The 23,882-nt window shown below is 34.3% G+C and overlaps 1 protein-coding gene across 2 annotated transcripts in view; it reads right to left on the bottom strand.

The window, feature by feature from the left end:
* The window catches only part of LOC129254830 (bridge-like lipid transfer protein family member 2), a 55,521-nt gene extending 36,862 nt beyond the window's left edge, over window positions 1-18,659 (bottom strand). The window contains exons 1-24 of one of the 2 annotated variants that reach the window (XM_064109431.1): window positions 18,541-18,659; window positions 17,867-17,916; window positions 16,841-16,968; window positions 16,359-16,414; window positions 15,533-15,651; window positions 14,927-14,990; window positions 14,311-14,397; window positions 13,817-13,862; window positions 13,110-13,166; window positions 12,191-12,282; window positions 11,031-11,089; window positions 10,603-10,727; window positions 9,925-9,992; window positions 9,208-9,479; window positions 8,225-8,413; window positions 7,950-8,076; window positions 6,892-7,144; window positions 6,420-6,526; window positions 5,856-5,942; window positions 5,103-5,214; window positions 4,386-4,521; window positions 3,763-3,877; window positions 3,265-3,356; window positions 2,584-2,653 (exon numbers count right to left, since the gene is read on the bottom strand). In XM_064109431.1, coding sequence (XP_063965501.1) covers window positions 2,584-2,653; window positions 3,265-3,356; window positions 3,763-3,877; window positions 4,386-4,521; window positions 5,103-5,214; window positions 5,856-5,942; window positions 6,420-6,526; window positions 6,892-7,144; window positions 7,950-8,076; window positions 8,225-8,413; window positions 9,208-9,479; window positions 9,925-9,992; window positions 10,603-10,727; window positions 11,031-11,089; window positions 12,191-12,282; window positions 13,110-13,166; window positions 13,817-13,862; window positions 14,311-14,397; window positions 14,927-14,990; window positions 15,533-15,618 — 2,244 coding nt within the window. In that variant the 5' untranslated portion in view covers window positions 15,619-15,651; window positions 16,359-16,414; window positions 16,841-16,968; window positions 17,867-17,916; window positions 18,541-18,659. The remainder of the gene's footprint in view (window positions 1-2,583; window positions 2,654-3,264; window positions 3,357-3,762; window positions 3,878-4,385; window positions 4,522-5,102; window positions 5,215-5,855; window positions 5,943-6,419; window positions 6,527-6,891; window positions 7,145-7,949; window positions 8,077-8,224; window positions 8,414-9,207; window positions 9,480-9,924; window positions 9,993-10,602; window positions 10,728-11,030; window positions 11,090-12,190; window positions 12,283-13,109; window positions 13,167-13,816; window positions 13,863-14,310; window positions 14,398-14,926; window positions 14,991-15,532; window positions 15,652-16,358; window positions 16,415-16,840; window positions 16,969-17,866; window positions 17,917-18,540) is intronic. The other variant, XM_064109437.1, reaches the window with a different exon arrangement.
* Between the last annotated feature and the right edge of the window lie 5,223 nt (window positions 18,660-23,882).

The raw sequence follows: 23,882 nt of genomic DNA, 5'->3' as shown, positions 1-23,882 counted from the left end.
CACATCAATGACAATGAAATCAGACTGTGACCAAGTTTGTAATGCAAACATTACATAAACATGAAAGACATATAAAAGAATCAGTTTGTTTTGCATGTTAGCTGCAGGGTCAGCAGAACGGTTTTGAAAGTGAGGGGGGTGAGCCGAAAGTGGGGGGGGGGAGGGGACTGACCATGCAAAAAATCATTAGCAGATGGTCAATTTTACATTTTTGTACATGGTTTTGGAAAACAATGCGGGGGGTGAAAAATGGAAAATTACCATCTGGTTATATTTTGCATGGTCAGCTCGCTCACTTTAGAAAATATTCCGCTGACCCTGCAGCTAACATGCAACCCCCCCCCCTGTTTCCGCAGCCCCTGCTCTCACCCCTCAATCCATTTATCACTACTTTCTCATTTGTATGTACATACAAGCTACATTGTGAGGAATAATTTCTCTATTTAAGTTTCTCAGCCAGAGCATGTCATTTATTATTGTTTTTATTTTTGATTAACATAATAAAAACTTGAACCCTTTATTTACCCCCTTCTGTATGGTTATCAAAAGATGTTTTATTTCCTGTTTTAGACATGTACATATACATGTGAGAAGAAATACAAGATTATGGCAAATATTTTAATTAGTTATTTCAATGCTATTTTTCCTTCAGGTGGAGGCTTTACCCAAACTTTTCAGACAGACATGAGATACAAAGTTACCCAAGTATAAATGGTTGAAGGTTTAGGAGAGCCAGACAAGAAGGCAGGAAATGTGATGTCACTTATAAGGTAAACACTCGTAATTATTACTGCCTCATTTTGGCAAAGAAAGTAAAGTCACATTAAAAAAATATCTAATTACCGGTACTGTTCTCTTCTTTATTTGGTCTTCTACCAGTCAATATTTGAAAACAATGACATCTATAAGTGCTTAGATGCTTAAATTATTAATGGTGATATTTCTTGGACAGTTGTTAAACAGCCAATATCAATCAATGCTAGATGGTGTGACTTGCTTTCTATTGCCAAAGTAGTAAATGAATGTTCCATTGTTCTGCATTCCTATTAGACCCCCCCCCCCCCCACACTCACACACCATCACCATCTGCTTTGTCAGGGAGGAACACCAGAAGATTACCCCAAAAAGAACACAATTTTTTTTAATATCTCTTGTAGGCCTGTGTAAATCAGATAAATGTAATGACTACAGAAGCAGTCACTAAACCTCACTAATTCAAATGATCTTGGTAGAGGGGGGGGCGTGCCTCAGGATCTTGCCTGTTGATTGTGCACTCACTTCAGAAATCAGCAGGTATGCTGCTGCTCCTGATGTTGGTTTTTTTTTATTTATGATAACATGACTCTTGCATGAAATCAGCATTTTGCTCTAAATCAAGAAATAAAGACCAAATGTGATAATTTTGGATTTTGACTCCCTTTCTTTGGTAAACCAATGAGAAAAACCCAAGTCATTAATTAAAATCAATTGTGTATACATGTACATTTTAATCATTTTCTTATGCATTTCTTTGTTATTAACTTGTTTGTTTTCGTTGTTTAATAAGGCTTTGGTGACAATACTTTAACCATTTAGAACTTAAAGTTATTATTTGAAACATTAAAAATAAAAAAATGTAAGTTTTAACAATGATAAATTAGGAATAAATGACTTTGATATCAATAATGATGGAAATTAATATCTTTATTAATAGAATATCACATGCTCTATAAATTTATTCCATTTCAGTTACTTCAATAAACATGAACAGCAGCAGGAGCAACAACAGCATCAGCAGCCGAAACCACAACTGCAGTAAAAGATACAACAACCACACCAACAACACCAAGAGCAGCAGCAAAAACAATTGCAATTCCAGCAACCACGATGACAACAGCAGCAACACCAACAACACTAATGAATATTGAAAAACTTGTACAAAAGTCAATGAAGCCACAGTTTTCAGACATTATCAGACATTATCGATTAAAAAATGCACAATGATTTATTCGGGTTGAAGAAAATTATGTTTGAAAAAATGTGTACATTTGAAGATGTTTCCTATGTATCGATTAATATTTATGAAAATATAGTTTTAAAGATGAAAATATGATTCTTGAAATGTCTACTTTTTATTTGTCATTGACTAAAAATAAATACATTTTCTTTGAATTTTCTTAATGAAATGAAAAATAAGCAATTTATTAAAATGTTATATTGAAAATCAACTGAAATTGATCAATTTTAGCTGCGAAGGTCCACAAAAGGCTTATTAGTCGGTGAAAATGAGTTTTGTCGGTAGGTAAAGGCCACCGACAAAATTAGTCGGTGGTTTCCAATAATTTGTCGGAGAAAATCACCGACAAATTTTCATGAAATGGAATTTAGTCGGTGATGGCAAAATTGTCGGTGAAAATGAAATTAGTCGGTGAAAATCACATTTAGTCGGAGAAAACCACCGACTAATTGTTTGATGAAACGCCCCCCAGAACTCTAAAACATATTAATTTTTATTTTCAAAATGCAGTTACTTGATAAAGGATCTGATTTGAAGGTAAATATAGATATATGCCAAGACAATTGCTTAGTGTGTTACAGACCTACCTCTGTGTAGTTATCTGCGAAGTCATACTGATAAGGAAACTCAATATCAAGAGACCTCATGAAGATACCCCTTTACAAAAAAGAAAATCAGAGAAGATAAAGGTTAAATAATTAGAAGTAAACAGGAAAATTTAGAGAAGAAACCATTTACAGGTATATCCAATAGTTAAAAAAGTTAATAACAATTACAAACAGTTAGATATAGCATAAACAATGTGCTTCAGAACATGAAGAAGAGAAAACAGATGTGTTGCTGAATTTGCTTTAGTGAATCAAGGTACATTTTAAATAAGTGAGTTTGAAGAGCACTTGATGTATCAAAATGTTAACAGACACTTACAAAGGACTTTGAATAACATTCTTATGGCTTTTGATGCAACTCTCAAACAATGAAGGAATAGAATTGTCAAAGTACCCACGGACAAAACCTGGATCAAAACAGGCAAATGAAGATTATTCATAAAACAAAGACTGCAGAGGGATGGACACATTAGTCATCATTGTTCATAATCCAAAGACTTTCCAAGGCTCCCAGATACCTCTATACGTAACAAATAATCATAGCTGATCAACAAGCAAAAACAATCATGACAGTCAAATTATCAAACATTTGGAGTAAAATTAAACAAAATATAAGGTAAAATTTATACAACATAGGTGAGAATAAAATCCTTTTCTTACCATGCCCTATTGGTAGGTGATTGCAGATGGCTGAAACTGAGTCTGTCTTCAAGAAGCTGAGGATGTTCTACAAGCTTCTCTATACATGCAGCCTGTTAAAGATAATCAGGGAAATTAACTCAGGAATCCCTACAGGGGATATTCACAAAGAGTCAAGCTTGACTGACAGATGAACATAAATTACTGGATGCATGAGGTATATGATGCATCACTACATTGGTTGGATCATACTCAAGGAACTGGCATTACTGTATAGTCATCCTCCAGGTTACACTTTGGAAAATGTGTGCACTTTATCACTTACACATGGTTTAATGGCTGAATTCTGGCCTAATGTTTCAATTATCAAGAAAACAATCATCTTTATCTTTCTGACAGATTTTGTTGTAAAAACATAAGAAATCAAAACAAAATATTTACTTTTAGCAATCAGTGTGGCATTGGACTACCCATAGTTAAACTTGAGGCAGAGATTAGAATACAGTCTTGAAGATTTACCTGGACAACAAATAAATGATGGTCATCAAAGCCCAGAATGACCTCTGTGGATGTGACTTTCAGAACCTTGGAACCTTCTTTCACTAAATACAGTTCTTTGGCTTGAACAAAGTTTCTGGCAAAGAAAAGAAGTTAAAGTGGTTCCATAACTGGTAATAAGAAAATATGTTCAGAACATAAGACTAATTTTAGATAGGTAAACAACCAGTGAAAAATTAGTTTCACATAAAACTGCATACCACAAATAAGGCGCGATAGCTCATTCAGCAGAGCGGGGGTTTCAAATTCCAGTGACCCAGGTTCGATTCCCACTTGGTGCGCTAGTGCTTTTTGGTAAAGCATTAATCCTCATTACCAGGTCCCTCGGAGAGGACCTTAAGTCGTGGGTCCTCTGGTTGCTTGCTTTCAAGCATTCATGCTTTCTTAGCAATCAGGTAAAAAAAAATCCCCACCATTTTACCATAAGCAAATTGGCTAAATGGCAATTACCAAAAATGGTTAGTAGATGAACAGGTTGTAGGCAAACTAGGATTAGACCATGTGGGAAGAGACAAAATGGAAAGGAGCAAAGTGGCTGGAGACCAAGTGAAAATTTACCACACAAAATGCAATCATAGACCTACTTGTGCTTGGAAGAAAGCTTGTAGTAGAACTCGACGAGCCTGACTTTGACCACAGCATTAATTCCTGGTGAAGATGGTGTCAATGGCGAGGATTCTGTAGTGGATGCCCCATCATCTCCAACACCTTTCAAGGTCCCTACAGTTGAAAAGAGAAATGACTTGATCTAAATAATATGTAGCAATCAGGTGGTGTGCTTTCACATTTGGTAAAGTGGTGGTCTTGCAATCCGGTGACCAAGGTTTGATCCCCAGTAAGTGCGCTAGAGCCCTTTGGTAGAACATTTATTTTCATTAACAGGTCTTTCAGAGAGGATCTTTAATTGTCGGTACTCTGATTGATTACTAACGAGCATTTATGCTCTTAGCAATCAGGTAAAACAACTATCTTAACCACTTATAAGTGTCGTGTCACCTTTCTAGCTGCCTTTCCAGTGGCGCACTATTATATCACCCCAAAGACATCAATTCTTTCCATTCCCTGTGCTTCTAGGTCTTCCTCTCACTTTAGTCCCATCAACATACCACTTATAAAATTTCAGTGTTTTTAACATTTATAACAAAAGCATTTCACAGAAAGGAATATATCTAGGGAAAAAATTAGTCTACCTCCATTTTAAACTTACAATTACCCCATCATTTTAATTTAAAGGGAGTCATAGATAACTGCCAAAAATAAAAATGCAAACTTTGTTCACCTTGAGCAGTGCATTCTATTACCTTTCAGTTCATTTGCAAATGCGAGCAGCTCTTTGACGTGATGGAAAATAGTCATGTGACTTGAGGTATCCCATGATGCTTTGATCCCTTCAGGAAGCTGAACTGTCAAATTCTGTATGGATTGAAAAAATTTAAAAGGGATTGATTTATATTGAATCATTAAAGCCCACAATTCTACATGAAACAGATTCATGTTATACTTTTTCCACCCTTGCCCCACTCAGAATAAATTTGCAGTTAATTTCTTTCATAGACAAGTCCCAATGTCACTCCTGAATATTTTTAGTATGTTTTTGGTTACTGAATTACTCTATTCTAATATGCACTATACCTTCACACTGATGTACAGAACGATAAATCAAGGGACAAGGAGAATGCTTTAGTTTTCATTTGTAAAACATATCAAGCTCTATATGAACAACCTGACTATGGAAAGTCTGATAGGATTTTCAGTCTCATATGGATGTGGAATTCACACCATAAACATTTCAATAATACGCAAGCAAGACAAACAAACATTTGTTTCATCCATGATAAATTCCATGATAAAAATAATTGGGGATGTTGCAATCAATCAATCTTAACTACAGTACAATGATTAATAATAATTATAATAATAAATTTGCTTTTACAAGAAGCAGTTCAATAACCTATTGCCAATTTTCTATCAAGATTGATTTGCAGTAAATCGTAACCATCTATGCATGTCCCCTGCAATTACATCTTAAAACTGAAGATGTTGACCTTTCTTACCCGTTCAGCTGCTGTATATTGTGTTGAGACTTCTTTGAGTTGTAACAAACCCTCAGGTAACTTGCCATACTTTGGACAATTTAAGACCTGATAGAACAAAATTATTTGATAACAGTTAAACAATATAAACTGTTATTTATCTATAGATTTATTCTTTTTATACAGAGTACTGCTTTACTGGAAAGCAATTGAAAGATATACAAAATGACTTTTAAGATGTTTCACACTCTGTTTAAGTCAACATGATGTACAATCCCCAATTCTCTAAATTTCAGCTACACCTCAGATGACTTAAGATACTATAGGAACTGCAAGTCTTTCATATGGACCAAAGTAAGGTTTAAAAAGAAATATGGAAATATTTAAATCAACAATTCTAATGTTTAACACACTGCTTTACAGGAAAAAACATCATTCACCAGAAACAAATCCATTCACTGAGCATGCACTCAAATATAAACTGCAAGTCAATAAGTCCCATAGTTTCTGAAAATTTGTCTCATTTTGTAATAAAGGTATATCATTTTCAATTACTGGTGACAAAAAGGTAATAATGTAACTCACCTTTGTCTCCTTCTTGATAATAAGGAACTTGAGACCATCTACAGCTGACATTGATTCTGTAGTACCAGAGCTCATCTCAATCATATCAACATGTAACAGTAAACTCTCTGTTCATGGTAAATAATACAATTGACATTAAAAAAATATAACAGAAAATAATTAACTTTGTGAGCATTGAATTCTCTTACTATCATACATGTACATTGACTGATTAATTCATTGTTCGATTACTGATGAGTTTAATAACAACCCCCTCAGGCTCCAAAGATGAAGAAAATGCATATATAGTCATGTCAAAAATGCAAAAGTGAATGTGTAAAATAAAATTGAAAGAAATCATTTTTATCAATTAATATGTTGTCCATCTCAAAGTTGTGTTTGAATGGGTAAGATATCAAATTTTGACACTGAAATTTAAAAAGTAATACATTTTAAACAATCATGGGTTTATGTTGGATGAATTAAAACTAACCTTTGATAGAGCTGGTGAGAAAGGCATTGAAGTCATCCATCCTCAGGGCAAATCTATACTTCCTACGTGCCCTACCCATAATGGGATCAACCTTGACCTTTCTACGATGGGAAGAAGTGTGCGGTGATGCCCCCTTCAGGTCTACCATTGTCTTCAAGACATGCTGGATGATAAGGTGAAGGGAAGGAGAGCTCTCAAGCTGGAGAGAATGCAAGGAGCACTCCACGTCAACCAGGAGCGGAGAGAGGTCCATCTGCAAGATTGATAAATTAAAGTCTTGAAAGATAATAACACATAAACATGCCACATGCACTGGGCCCTGCATCTTCATTCCCTTGCAAAAAATATGATAACACTACCTGGGGATATTCCTCAAAGATTCACACTGAAGTTTGACTAAATTTCAGGTACCAAAGGGCCCACTATATGTAATCTCATTGATTAACATGCAGTAGATTGCATCCCATGAGCGTGATCTGACTAATGCAATGATGTGCTATTTATCACATGCAACTGGAAATTTTCTGTTAGATACATAGTCAGACTTAAATCTTTGTAAAACACACCTAAGATCCTCAGTATTCTTTCAATCTATTCAAGCATGATCCATTCGCTCACCTATATCTTTGCTTAAATATCAACACATAATTACAACTATATGTTCAGTCAACTATGGAATGCTAGAAACTGTACCGTTTCAAGAATCTAGTGATATTCTGAAATTAATCTGTTTTGGAGCAACTACCTGTAAAATATGTCTCCAATGACACAAATCAGCAATTCAGCAAACAGAAGAATGACACAATGAATGGATATTTTTACTCATTGTAACATGTAACAAATTGTAGCTATTCTGGAAAAACTGCTCTTTGGCAACACTAGGGAGGAGTTTCCACGCAAGTTATATTACAGATTACCTATAAAGATCAGATTTGTGCAATATGGTCTAGAGAATAAGAGATCAAATCAAAGGTTTCAATGCGAGTTATATTACAAAAGAATACCAAATGAATAAAGATCAGATTTGTGCAATATGGTCAAGAGGATAAGAAGAATACCTTAGCATCAAGAGCTTCTATTGCACACACAGTTCCCCAGACATGTCTGGTTGGAAGCATTGCTCCAGAGGGGGTGCGTACTGATTCACCGACGAGCAAGTAGAGTTGTTCACTGTGCATACTCCCTCTGAAGAAAATATGTGGAGATGAAAGGAATTTGAGAAAACAAGATAAATTGACAACCTAGAGAATGAGGTGGGACGCTGATGAATCATGTAAAACGCACATAGGCAAATTGAAATACTTTACAAAACAATATTTTATTGTGAGTATACCTGATGTAAGCAAATGGTTTCTGGACTGATTTCCCAGCATCAGATGTAACACTCCAGCTCCCATGAAGTGTGGCTAATCTGACAGCACACTGAGGTACTTCCTGACAGTTGACCTGACATGATAGGTCAGATAGGTTCAGGTCAAGGTCAACAGGTAAGCAGAAATGTTGCCACGATTCCCAATCAGATCTAGACAAAATGGGTAAAAAAAATTGATAACCAAAATATCCATCTTTCTGTGATGCTAATTGTAACCAGACAAGACATTATTACCGCGGTCAAAGCTAAATTGCCAAAGTAGGTAGCACTCATGCAAATCAGGTACTCATTTTCACCTGGTGGAGAGTGGTAAATGAAGACAAATGTCTGACAAGGACATAGGTATATAGGTAGTGCAGCAGCATTTGAACTCAAGACTTTGTTACTCGAAGTTCAGGGATTTACCTACTGATCAAAAACATTTATAAAAGTTCAATTTATTCAAAATTAATAACAAATAAATGAAACTACATGAAAGAAAGATTATGATGTCATTTGAAGCAATGACCAGACTCTTAGCATTATCCCTCATACAACAGAATATGTTAACAATAAAATGTGACTGGAACTTCACTATGCACTAATAAAATACCCGTGAAGTCCACTTTTCAAATTGTTGAATCCATGGCAATATGCAAGGTTTATTAAAACAATGGTACTATTCAAATTTTGTTAAAAGTTTAGGTGAATCATATGTGACATTGACTGAAAGACCAATAGGTTTGTGAGATCATCATGGTAATAATTCTATTAGATGTCTTTAAATAACAAATACAATACAACAATAATTTATGTCATTCATTTATGCATTCATTGTTGATCAAAAAATGACAGGAAATGTTTCCACTGCTTATTTTACTTTACAGAATCTTTCCTGACTGCCTGACTAAAAATAGTAAACTGAACATTCATTTCTAGTCTCATAAGCTTGAATACATTACTACCTTGATAATGTGTTATTCAGTTGCTGCGGGGAAGGAAGCAACGGAGTAGGTGATACTTTCCTCGGCGGGGGCGGTGACGATGACCTCGATGACGGGGGTGATGATGATCTCGATGACGATGTTGAACCAGTTGACCCTGTGGACGTGGACCTTGGTTTGCGAAGTGCAATAGTTTCCATGATCCAGCCGGCCCAGAACAGGATCTCTTCTTCATCATACAAGGAATGTCCACGCTGTAACTCAACACCTATCTGTACACATCTTTCATTGACCTGGAAAAGTGACATTTTGTTTGAACCAATAGACTACTAAATTATCTAATTTACATAGACTTTGTACATAGACCACCCGGTTTTCATAGCCAATTGGTTGGTTACAAATTCAAGACCATGCTAGAATAGGATATATTTATATGATGAATAATGAATACATAGCAAATTTGCAAAAATTAAATGTGAATTTCATCATCAGCAATTAAAGCCAATTTGATGTGGTAAAAATTGTTGAAGATGGACAAACATAGCACGATAAAATTACTGTGCTTACATCTGGCAACCAGGGGACAATTAGTCCAGTGCCTTTCAGCCAATCAAAACCAGGAAGTTGTTGGATTTGACTACAAACCATGGTACAGACCTTACACCATTTCCCTTAGTATACATATAAAATATAAATAATAATGATTACAAATTATCTGTTGTACTACATAATACTCACCAGCAAGTATGTTTTTAAGCTTGTTACTCTCAACAGTTTAACAGAATCAGCATTCATTATATCCACATCTGGAATTTCAAAATAAAGTAGATCTTGGCTATATATAATTTGCGGATAGTAATAATAACAAAAAACAGTTTATCGCACAAAAGACCTGGCAAAAATAGTAGCTCTAACAATGTATTTATAGTCTGCTGTATTGTAAATACTAATTTTCTTACTTCACTATTAGATGTGTGCCTTTGTGTAACAAGCAATATGAATCTTTCAGAAAAAACTTTGATTTTTACTCTAACAGAAACAAGCAAACAAATTACCTAGTGAGTACAGTAATTTTTTGCTGTAAACATTTTGTCTTCTGTCATTCAAAAATATCAAATCTTGAAAAAAAATTATTTGTGAATATTATTTGATTCAATTTTGTTTTTTTCCATACATTTTTACAGTTCTTGAATATTTAGAATACACACAAACATAGTTCATGAATAAAGAGGCATCACATCAAATTCATCTGTCTTTCCATGAGATAAAAACATTTAAAAACTTTTAGTTAAATAAAGAAAAAAATAACATGTAATTAAATTGAGAATAGTATCGGCTAGCATTATTTGACTCACTTTAACACCCTTCATAGAATTTCAGAAAGATATAGTGAGTTATCTCTGGTAGAATACTTACGTGAGCAAGTGAGATGACAGGTGATAGGGGGAAGAACCAGGTCCCCATTTTGAGAACATATGATACCATCTCGACTAGCTAGCTGACTGGTCAAAATCACGCTCTTGGTGTTGAACTGCAATGACCTGATTAATAGAAAGAAATTTACAGTTTCACCGTTTAGGTTACAGTAACAATGTGAGTTTCAATTATTTGAGCTAAAATTATTCCAATTACACCTGTACAATGAATGTTTGAGTTTAAATACAGTCATGATTTGGGTAATAAACAATAGTTCAAATTAAAATTTTAGTTACAATTATAATTCTTGTTACAATTCATATTACTTAGAATAAAAATATGAGTCAAATTAATATCTTAAATGAAAATGATAAATTGAGTGACAATGATAATTTGAGTTGATGAAATACAGCTAACTAAAATCTGACCTTTGACCTCCCTGAAGGACCATCTGCCAAGATGCTTCCTTGATATCCAAACATGCTTCCTGAAAGGTATAAACAGCAATAACAAAGGAAAAATAGTATTCAATGTAACATGTCTGGTAAGAAAAATAAGCAATAACAGACATAATTATATCATTTGACTCATCTCACAAGGGGAGGGGGGAGGAAGAGGGGTGAAGTTACTAACAACTTTCTTAAAGATAATTTGGAAAAAGTACAATATGTTTTGCTATCAAAATATGCATAAAGCATACACAATGAGAGACTAACTGGCAAGTACCATTGAAAAATAAAGGAAATTTTTCACTATTTTTCTTGAAAATTACTTAGTCCACTGCAATTAATAAATGCAGTATAGTATCTAAGAGTAGCAAACAAGGAGAACAAACAGCCTAACCCATACAAAGATATCAAAATGTTACAGGCCAATTACTTCAAGCATGAAAATTGAGAAGTCTTGAATAGGAATCCCATAGTCCCACTAGATCGATAATATGATATGGAATTTCAAGGGATTCGGTTTTTAAACTGTTTGTCAGCATTTGACTGACCGTTGTAAATTTCCAATGTATGGTATTTCTTTATTTTAGTGGATTACATACTTGCTATTACATATTACTAATGTATGGTATTTTCTTTATTTTAGTGGATTACATACTTGCTATTAGCAAGTATGTAATCTACTTAAATAAAGAAATATGATACATCAAACAATAGTGGCGGACTGTGACCTGGAGGAGACAAAGCATTGCAGGGGCACGGCATTGTTCACAAACAATAAAGTGCCCTTCCAATGCTTTGTCTCCTCCGGGTCATGGTCCGCCACTGTCAAACAATATACCAGGCATCGATTAATGTGGGTTTTTAAAGGAAACATTGTGTTTATACCAACATTCTTTCATGTAAAGAAGTATATTATTTTGTTTGAGTATATCTAAATGTTTCCAGATGTGGAATTTAAGGCAATTAACCGCCTCTTGATTTTAGGTGACCCCATAAATCTCTTTCTCAGCAAGCCAGATTTATAGAATATCTTTCCTCAGCTTCTTTTTGGAAAGATAGCTACATCCGCCTTGCCTTGAAAGTAAGAGTTTGCCCATAACCGTCATCAGAGGTAATTATTTGCTTGATATACTATTTACCTCAGGAAACTTTTTGGTAATGACTTTAAGCTTCTGAGTGAGTGGATTCTCTGGCATCATAGTGGTGGGAGCATCAACAAATTCATCTTGTACTGAAAGGAAAGAGGAAAAAAAATGTTATACACTATGATGGGGATAGTAGTAACAGGACACACAGGATCTACAGGCAAATAAATAGAACAATATTAAAGTAAAAAAATAGAGGTAAAAAAATGAACAAAAATTTAGTTGAAATCACAGGCCTCCTAGCTTGAATTTCAACCCATCTTGAATGGGCAATAAAGTCCCTGCAACATTGAAAATGATGGGCAATGATTTAGGTAAAATAATTATAAAAAAATACAATTGTGCATTGAGGAAGTACATAGTAATTATGAATTGGAATAAAATAAATTTAAACAGGCTGGAATTACAACAAAATGTCTTCACATCAAATGGTTGTAGACAAAGAAATGTAAATATATGGCAAACAACTCTGGGTGGAAAACACTCCAATTATACAACAGCGATATCTCCTTCTTTTTTTTAGTAGAAATACACAGTGGCACAACAGTCTTAAATTGTCGGTGCTGGAGAGAATAATAAAATCTGCCTTCCTGTACTACTTACCCATAACCCTACCATCATCATCATTATCATCACCACCACAATCATAACCATCATTATCATTATCATCATCATCATCATTGGTAGTATTAGTAGCATCAGTAAAAGTAAAAGTAGAAGAAGTAGTAGTAGGGGTGTTATTGTTATCATTAATACAAGTAGTAGTAGTAGTAGTAGTAGTAGTAGTAGTAGTAGTAGTAGTAGTAGCAGCAGCAGCAGCAGTAGTAGTAGCAGTAGAATTTCTAGAATTAATAATGATGGTGTTGTAATTTTATCACTATCATCATTATTATTGTAAAGTGATGTGATATACCTGGCATCACGACAGGTGCAGCTTTAGACACTCGAGTCAGAGCAGTAGGCAAGAAACCTTCAGAAATTAAAGAAAAATGAATGAAAAAAAAAGAGAAATGTTTAGAAAGGAGATGAGTTAATCCTCTTTCTTATATGTTGTGAAGGTGAAAACATAAAGTGTAAGAAACAAAAGATATCACTTCCAACTACAGTGACACACTATTATAAGTGCCTACAATCACACCACACTAAAATACTGGTTCTTGTCCAATATGCACATTTCTTTATATTCTTAGTAATAACTTCTGTTCTTTTTCTTTATAAAAAAATCAATAAACTTTTACCAATTAATGATAAAACCATGGCTGAATTATTATTGGCTTCTTGGATTGTTTGTTTTTTTATATAAATTTTTATACTTCTTTGGCAAATAGAGGAGATGGCACAAAATTAATCATAAAGTTGCAAGTTTGTAATTGGTTGAATGCAACTTAATGAAATAATTCTTTAATCATAGTTTATTAAAAGTACCAATTATTAATCCATGCATTTATCTGCATTCATCATTTACATGTTTTATTTTTCTATTTTCTTGTAAATATCGAAATGCAACATCTCTAATATGAAAGCCTTGGGACAAATACTAGTTTATGACAGTGGTAATTAGTCTTGATCAAATAAACACAGCACAAGTTTGTATGTTAGTATTGAAACTCCCTTACTTACCATCATATATTGTGATATTTGGACTACCAACTTCAACAAACAATGTCTGCAGACGAAGAAATAAAAATGATAGATGAAATCAAGCAAAAAACAGAAAAAAGATGAAAAGGGGGAATGATTAACAATCACCTAAAATTAATGTTTGAAGGCTACACACATTCTAAATGACTAAAATTGATTTCATATCACTTAAAATCAATTTCAGCTGTTAGTGAATCATCCCCTGCAGATTAATTCTTGTTTATATGAACAAAAACAAAGAATAAAAAATTTGTTTGTCCTTTAATGAAAAATATTGAAATAATGGTTAATATAAATGTTAGATGACCAATGTATAAAATGAATTTCATCATTCATTTTTTAAGGGCTCAGAATGTCAATCTATTCAATAAGAACTTGATAACTAACACAACATCTAATTTCTGTATGTGCTTTATTATTCCTATTTTCCATAACTTCATGAAAATTAAAAATATAATATATACACTACTTACTGTAAGGACTCGTCCGACCAGATCAATCTGGGTTGATACCTTGAGGGCAACGGAAGCCTGGGCAACATGAGACTGCTCCCCTTCATTCTATGGAAAGAATCACAGAACAATACACTACATATATAACTTTTCATTTTAAGTAAGCCTGCATGTGGGCATGGGTATATGGTAAACAGAATAACCAGCCAGTCTTTAATGGGTTAAATGCATATGACTTACAGTTGAAGGTAAGTTAAAACCTAACTAATAAAAAGGTTAAGACTTTATCACTGTAACTGGGACTGGCCCTCTGGAAAACAGACATAGTTCTTGCTGTATAAAGTATCTTGTGTTGTCCAGGCTTCCAGCAAATCCTGCTGAAATGGTTTAAAACTTTTTACATGATCTCAGAATGACTTGAAAAGTTATTTTCACACAGTAAACAGAGCTTTTGTATATCAATATTTCCATGTTATCCAAGAAATGGATGTTAAAAGTTATTCTTGACTTATGAAGTTTATTTTATGAACTTTTTAAAGTTTATTCTGGATAATGGTTCAACGACTGAATGTCATAGAAAAAGATTGAATATTATTGAATTGCACTGATAATTCATACATCAAAAGGATTTACATACTGGCTTTGCACTGCGTAGCATTCTCAGGGAGAGCTTTTGAGATGAGAAGTCTGCCGATACAAGTCTGCAAAATAATAACAATAAAGAAATTATTCAATAGAATTGATGCATTTCAAAATCATCTATAAATGTATGTAGTTTTATATTTAATTGGATAATGACATCGTTCTTTCATTTCCATATGTTCTATTATACTAATTCGACACTCAGTTCTAGAAATTAATGTTTTTCAACTTTGTTTCCAATGTCTGCCTTCAAAATTTGCTTTAAATTATTACCCCCCTACTATCATCAGGTAATAATGACAGAATTATAAGAGAAAGAGGAAAAGAGTGTATAAAGCACCAGAAACATGCATCTAGAAAGAGAGTGAGAAAGAAAGGGTGAGCAGGTCCCTATTTGACCAATCAAATTGTATCATTTCAATGACTCACATGTATACAAGTAACAGAATCTTATCACTCACCATAAATAGACATTTAAGAAAAACATTCCAAGTTAACAATGAAATACACAAATTAAAAAATCACCAATTAAAAATATAAATGCATACCCATATCTAGCTAAAAGAAATCTAGCTAACTTGATATGACTATGTAGACTGACCTTTCATTTATTGCCTGTCCTGTTAGTGATGCATCATTAACTGTTACATGTAGGAGAGAGTCTGTTCCCATTGCTCCTAATAGCATCACATTGACAGCTTCTATGTGGAACGAGGATAACTGTAGTATAGGAAAACAGGAAATCACAAGACATTGGTGAGCTGGAAGATACACACCAAATTGTCATATAGTCAAATACCAATATAAAAAACTTATTCAAGAATGTATGAACCATCAACATAATAAACACTGAAGTCAGAAAGGTGATCTCATGCCGATCAGCAGATTATCTTTTTATTAAAATTTGTTTCAACCAATTATTATAGCTTGAATGGACAATTCTAATCATGAGTCCAGGGTTTTGTCTTTTTTTAGTTTTCTGTCATTCTAATATGGGAATGAAAACTACACATTGTCTCCAATCAAATTATTATCAATGATCATGAATATCATTATAAGATGAGAATAATGAATATATGTAAATTATATCATAAATTCTTTTGTTCCTGTTGCAATCTGTACATTTAATAGCCATACTTGAAATTATATTACCCCCCCCCCCACATCCTACCTTTATCTTAATTTCTCTTAACTTTGTTTGTTGATTTGTATAATGTTTACTTATGTATTGTGTAATCTTTGTGTGTATCATATGACATTCTAAATTGAATTTCCATTTGTACCTGATTCCATTATGAACAATAAAAAATATCTGAATCTTAATCTCAATATAAATTCTGTTTCCATGACCAAAATACATGTATCACTGTTTTTTGTTTGTTATCCATTGTTGATTAAGAAACTTTATTCATTGCATCTTTACATACCTGGGCTGCATATTGAATCAATGTAGGTAGGCTGCTCAAGATGAATTTTGATATTCCTGGAATTGAATTTTAAAAAGATTAAAGTTATAAAATCAATATATTCTTTAAATCATCATAAAGGAAATTAAAAGCTAACTTAAAATACACCATGAGAAATATTGCAATAAAAGGATGATATGTCAGGTATGCTTATGGGCCCCAAAAGTTTATTCAAAAGTTTATATGATAGCAACTCTTGCTGGAATGTCAACTTTCATTGGAAGAGCCAATAAAGAAGCAGAATTTTCACTGTTGTGATGGTACAGTAGTTGATGTTCCAGCAAGAGTTGCTATTACATCAACCTTTCATGAAATGGGGCCCAGGGGCAGGTGATAACAGAAAAATAGACAAACACGCCTGCTCTTCAAGGGGCAATGGCGAGCTTATAAGGGGCTAATGAAAAGAACAAATGTTGGCATTCACTGTTGAGTGTTTTGGTCACCTGATCTTGGTTTAATTGGGCCAGGGTGGGGCGGTGGTCTCCTAGGAGGTAGATCATCAAGACTACCATCTTCCTGACTCAATTCTGCTCTCACTCTTACGTCCCCTATGTGCAAAGCTATAGGGTGTCTGTTAATTACACAAAGAAAAGAAAAATTAAATCATCGCAATAAATTATTCAAATGATAGAGCAAATTCATGATTTAAAAGGGGAAGTTCATGCTGAAAGGTTTGTTGTAAAAATAGCAGAAAAAAATAATAAAAAATATTGGTGAAGGTTTAGGGAAATACATCAAATATTGAAAAAATTCTCAGAATTTCATTTTTTTTTATTTGTGATGTCATACATAAATGTGAGCAGCTTCCCATGTATGGTGAGTTAAAAATATCAATGAAATGTCATTTTCTCAAAAAATTAAAAATGGGTTTTATTGTACCTTTAAACATCAACAGACAAGTTATTTCACATCCGTTCCTAAAATAAGAAAATTTTCAGTCTTCACCAACCATTAAATAAAAAATGAATTTATGCATTTTATATTACATAACATTTGGGGCAGCTGCTCGTATATAACGTCACGAATCAAAATCATGAAATTCACTTTCTTAACTTTCTTTAATGAATTTCCTCAAACTTTCACCAATGTTTTTAATTATTTTTCTGGTATTTTACAACAAACTTTTCATCAGGGCGAACTTCCCCTTTAAAGGATCACTGTACTGTAATATTTTCCATACTATTTTCATAATTTATTTTTGCATTGCACTAGAAATAACAACTTTTCTTCTTCAATTTGGGATAAGAGTTATCCCTGATTGTACCTAATTTTCAATACTAATCAATAAACTGAAAACACAAAATACATGTATACAGGATAATAAAATATGAAAATATCTTTATTGGCTTTTAAAATGTTTGCTTGTGTTTTTTACTTTTTAGCCTTATGTGTATCATGGTGAATTTAACTGAATTGCCTCAAGATTAGGGAGAAATTAATATACATATCAAATTCACATGCAAACTTACAACTGTTGGGAATTGAAGAGTCTCCATGATATCCATATACAGTCTATCTCCTGTTGGGATAAAAATGAATCATTGAAAAATTACATATAAACAATTGGACCTCTGACATGAACCCACAAGCTATTTTAAATGATTGGTCTTGGATTAAGTCTAGGTTATTATATAATTCTAGTGTCAACTGCTTGGGAAAAAAAGTATAGAAAGAGATTGAGATTTAATCAGTTTTAACAACTAAATTTCTTTTTCTCCACTTTAGGAATTAAATTGTACCTTGAAATAATAACATTCAATTTTGGAAGTTATATTATTTCTCTAATTATTCTTTAAAATTTCTGTAGCGCAAAGGAATGGAAGACTCAGGTCTGCCCGAACAAGTCCAAGAAGTATGAGAAAAAGCATTTACATGTACATAAACCCAGGCCCTGTCTTACAAAGAGTTACTATTGATCCAATCAACCACAACTATGGAAAGCCAGCATCATAAACATCTAAAATACATGTTTGTTCAAAATACTTTCTAGATATTAATACATTCATTTTTTTCTTGACAGTTCAGGATGCTTCTCTTTGTTTTCAAAGGACATCGTGCTAATTTCCTAAAGAAAAAAATTATGACATTGATGGCTTTCCATACACTTCAGGGGCCCATATTGTACTATATACTGTATACTTACAATGCTGCTCTTTGGGAGTTGGATGGTAATACTCTTCAGTGAAAAGAAACCAAAATATTCAATGGAAATACTCTTCTTCAACACCTTGCTGAGAATCTTTGACACTACAATGGCACTTAATCTGAGTAATAGAGGAGGAAATAAAGAAAGTTAAAAAAAAATACTTTGGTTGTTTGATTCAAGACTGGTGGACTATTGAACAGAAGATAGTTATGATGAATATTCACCTCTTGCATATTGTCTTTTTTTCATTATGCACCATGTTTTAAAAAGATGTGAACTAAATTTTCAATGGGTTCTTCTTCTTCTTCTGTGTAGTCTGCTTCCTTCAATCCTGAAGATTCTTGCAGAACTGTTGCATCGCGCGCAGGACAAATAAAACCAGGCAGTATTTCAATTGTTTCGTTGAGCAATCAGCCCATTGATTGATTGTGTTTAAACATTTGGAATGGCCATTAAAACATTTTTACACGGCATGAGAAAATTCCAGAACTTTTTTACACATACATGTAGCATTTCCTTACGTGTGAATGTGATTGATAAAAACACTCATTCTTCATACTAGGTCATAACTAACCTCATGATCTAGTCTAGTCTAGTTATACCTCAAGTGATGTTCTTGCAGCTCCACTTCACTACCGCTACACTATTCTACACCTACCGGAACATCAAGGTGGTGAACTCGCTCTGATACTCCAAGTGACAAAGGTGGGATTTTATGGGGGTGGGGGAATATAAAACTCATGCAACAACACAGCCTTTAAAGACAATAACAAGTGGAATGCCTCTGGCCGTCTCACCTGCATCACGCGATTCAATATAGCAGCAGTGCTGATTTTGAAAACTACTATAACTCGCACAAGATGTTCAGTGATACTTGGTTACTCTTATTTCCACGTTTTATGAACTAGACCAATACACTTATAGAGATATGATGGCAATTCAAAAAATACCCCCAACGTGGCCAAAGTTCTTTGACCCTACATGACCTTTGACCTTGATCATGTGACCTGAAACTCGCACAGGATGTTCAGTGATACTTGATTACTATTATGTCCAAGTTTTATGAACTAGACCAACACACTTTCAAATTTATGGCTGTAATTCAACAAATACCCCAATTTGGCCAAAGTTCATTGACCCTAAATGACCTTTGACCTTGATCATGTGACCTGAAACTTGCACAGGATGTTCAGTAATACTTGATTACTATTATGTCCAAGTTTCATGAATCAGATCCATAAACTTTCAAAGTTATGATGGTAATTCAACAGATACCCCCAATTCGGCCAAAGTTCATTGACCCTAAATGACCTTTGACCTTGGTCATGTGATGTGAAACTCAAGCAGGATGTTCAGTGATACTTGATTAACCTTATGTATAAGTTTCATGAACTAGGTCCATATATTTTCTAAGTTATGATGACATTTCAAAAACTTAACCTTAGGTTAAGATTTTGATGTTGATTCCCCCAACATGGTCTAAGTTCATTGACCCTAAATGACCTTTGACCTTGGTCATGTGATGTGAAACTCAAGCAGGATGTTCAGTGATACTTGATTAACCTTATGTATAAGTTTCATGAACTAGGTCCATATATTTTCTAAGTTATGCTGTCATTTCAAAAACTTAACCTCAGGTTAAGATTTGGTGTTGACGCCGCCGCCGCCGTCGCCGTCGGAAAAGCGGCGCCTATAGTCTCACTCTGCTATGCAGGTGAGACAAAAACTAATATTCTTACTTTTCTTATGTATTATATATCAAGATCTGATGCAAATGCGAAACAATCTCGATGTATAGTGCTACTCATGAATATTCATGAATTGAGCTGCGCAATTTGCGTTTGCGATGTTTTGGAATCGGCAGGGAATTAATGTGTGAGGAAAATGTTACTGGCTCTAAATCACCAATTTTGAGACTGATAGAAGCGTGGAAAAGAAGTGAAACTTTGTGAAAAGTAAGAATATTAGTTTTTATTTAAGGTCTTGTTGACTGATGTTGCATGCAGGGGTTGCATGAGTTTTATGTTTTCCCCCTATTAAATCCCACCTTTGTCACTTGCACTTGGAGTATCAGAGCTGGATGGAGTGAGTTCACCACCTTGATGTTCGGGTAGGTGTAGCATAGTATGATGGTGGGCCCCAAGTCTGCGCACCTAACAATTTGAGTTAAGATTTCACATGAATTTCTTCTTATTTCACAAAATCTTTCAGTTCATAAGGTTCCTTATATTATCATGAGTAAGTGAACCAAATTTCTCATTGAAAAATGAAAGAAAATATAGGATTTTCTTGAAAAAACCTTGGGCAGTCATTTTCAGATTGAAAAAAAAAAATGGTACCCCATGTCTGCGCACTCATTCACTTTGCACACGATTCAGGGATTTTGATGAGAAAGGCTGCATTTTGAGGCCGTCACATGAAATGCCAAAATTTCATTATTTTTCCACCATTTTGAGTCAGATTTTTTTATGAATACCTGTCTATGTATTGCATGTGTAAAGTCTGTGTTCGTTGCGTATCTTCTTTTACTAGAATCGCGCAAATACGCGTGTGCGCAGACAAGGGGGACTGCGCAGACTTGGGGGAACTTGCCATATAGCAGTAGTGAAGTGAAGTGGAGCCTACACAAACATCACTTGAGGTAGTCTAGTTATAGAACTCTAGCCTTTTTGACTAGTAAAACTCAATTTTGCAATGAAACCCACTTTTGTTTGCTTTTGCAAGCTTGTCATTTTTTTTCTGACAAAAATCCCCTTTTGGATTTTTTTTTTGCTTTTGGCAAACCAGCACTCCCCATTTTAATTGTTCCCAGACCCCTGTCCCCCCCCCCCCCCCGTAAATAATTCTGCATAACATAGGGGTCTAACGTTACGGTAGGCACTTATGAACCAAGTTTGAAAGGAGACTCGTAAAATTACGTCACTCTCGCCGATGAATATTCATTAGATCGTGGTCGTGCGTGTTCAATACACACTGAGTACAGCTGGCATGCAGAAAGTTATATGCGAGGAACTTTGGCTCCAGAGACAAGTTGTCAAATAACGTATGTGTGTGTGTGTGCGTGTGTGTACCATCGGCTGGTAGTATTCCACGCTGTACTTCAAACCGCGTCGGAGAATTAAAGTGCATGGCAATTCGGTAAAACGAAGTTTCCCATATAAAGAGATAATAACACTATGTACAGTACGTTGAGAGGCAAATGTCAGATCAGGGGAGGCAGGAGTACAATCAGGTTTTTTTTTAAAGGGAAGAATAGTGTAGAATAAAAGGTATTATATATAGCCAATTGATCTAGGTGAGGGAAGCTTAATTAGTGAACAATGATGACTTTGAATGAATATACCTTACCTGAATATTATGGTGAAGCGAATTTAAAAGGAGGTGAGGCAAGTTTCAATGTAGGTTTTTAAAAAGAATAAACTGTACTACAAATTATGGTGAAGCCAATTTAAAAGGAGGTGAGGCAAGTTTCAATGGAGGATTTTAAAAAGAACTAGATTTTAATTCGTCATGCGGACGAATTAGGTGGTCTGTCCTTATTCTCGCCATCATGATCACCGTTACCATGTTCATGCAGATCAATATGATCTTCATGACGACAACGGAATGTTCATTATGGATGGAATACTTGTGAAAGTCGGGAGATGATAAAGAACTGTGAAAAGGGTCTCTTTGATATATGACAATACATGTGATATGGAAAAAGTAATTATAATCTATTTAATCTTGCTAAATTTTAACTTTCATACCTTTTAAATATAAAGGATCATGTACGAGGTGGTAAAAAGAAAAAAAAAATGAAAAAAAAAATCATCTTGTTCACCCCCAGGACTCGAACCTGCGCCCCCGAGAATTCAAGTCAAGTGCGTTAGCCATTGAGCTACGATATTCCTCATAGAGATTACACGTTCCCATAGAGATTACACGTAAGCAAATTTGAGAATTGCAAATCCAATTTTGCAAGCGAAAAACGGGCATGATCCTGGCATCTGATCAAAAAATGGAGGGCACACTTCCGAAAGCTGAGAATCTCAGCTACAACATATTCAAAGCTCAGAGATAACTGACAAAAGAAAATGGAGATATAGCTCACGAAATAGAGGAATGTAGAATGTAGTTTTGAGAAAAAGTCATGTCCCATAGAGATTACACGCAAAATGAGTAAAAATGACATGCCATTATTATTTGCAATTTTTGAGGATGATTTTTCTATCAAAATGAAAAATAAAGGCAATAACTCAGAAAGAGTAAGAACTAAGCTACAACATATCAAAAATTGGGTGAAAATTTACCAATATTCACGGAGTTAGAGCAAGATTTGCATAATTATAATGACGTCATAATAGGCAAAATGGATTTTTTGAATTCCGACGCCATTTTGATGACGTCATAATATAATTGAGGGTCAAATGAGACATGAAATTATATCTCTAGTTCATACTCTATCAAAATATGAAAAAAAAATTGGGGGTCCCCATGCGTTCTGAAGAGCTACAGCGGATTTTCTATAGGCATGTTTTTGCCCATATATGGCCTATAGTGAGAGCTCGCGCGCACACGTGCTGCAAACTTTAACGGGTGTTAATTTCCTTATTAATGGTCGTAGAAGGTTGATCAAGGTATCAAATTGCTCAAAATTATATGATCAATGCAATGAAATAAAAAAAACGGTGTTTCTGAGTTGCATTGAGGCGTTACGCGCAGAAACGCGCGCGCAATTTTTTGAAATGCTTAAAATGACCTAAAACGTACTCTGTTTTGGTCAAAAAGTGATTTTTAGCATTTAAAAATTTTGACGCGCGCGTACGCGCGCGTCGTGACCTTCAGGTGACCTTTGATGACATGACCTGATGACCCTTGATCTGAAGTTTATGTCATGTGAATTTGATTTATTTTTGATAATTGATAATGGAGATATGATTGATAATGTGATTTTACAAAATGGCGTCTAGATGACGTCATGATGACGTCATGACATTAAGATTCTTGCAGAATTGAGGTCTTATTGATGTTGATATGTGGTGATATTTTGATGATTATTGAATATGAACTTTCTGAGATTTGCTGTCCACAAGAAATGGAGGAAATAAAAATAAGAAATAAAAATAAATAAATAAAGAAAGAAAATTCGGACAAACATAAAAGGTGATCTGTCATAGACAGACCACCTAATAAACTGTACCACAAATTCAAAAGGAGGTGAGGCAAGTTTCAATGGAGGTTTTTTAAAAGAATTATAATAAACTGTTCTACAAATTTAAAAGGAGGCGAGGCAAGTTTCAATGGAGGTTTTTAAAAAGAATAAATTGTACTACAAATTAGGGTGAAGCCAGTTTAAA

Source organism: Lytechinus pictus, chromosome 2, assembly GCF_037042905.1.
Source record: "Lytechinus pictus isolate F3 Inbred chromosome 2, Lp3.0, whole genome shotgun sequence".
Classification (NCBI taxonomy): Eukaryota; Metazoa; Echinodermata; class Echinoidea; order Temnopleuroida; family Toxopneustidae; genus Lytechinus; species Lytechinus pictus.
Note: the sequence above shows the minus strand (reverse complement) of the source record. Positions and strands in the feature narration are given on the sequence as shown.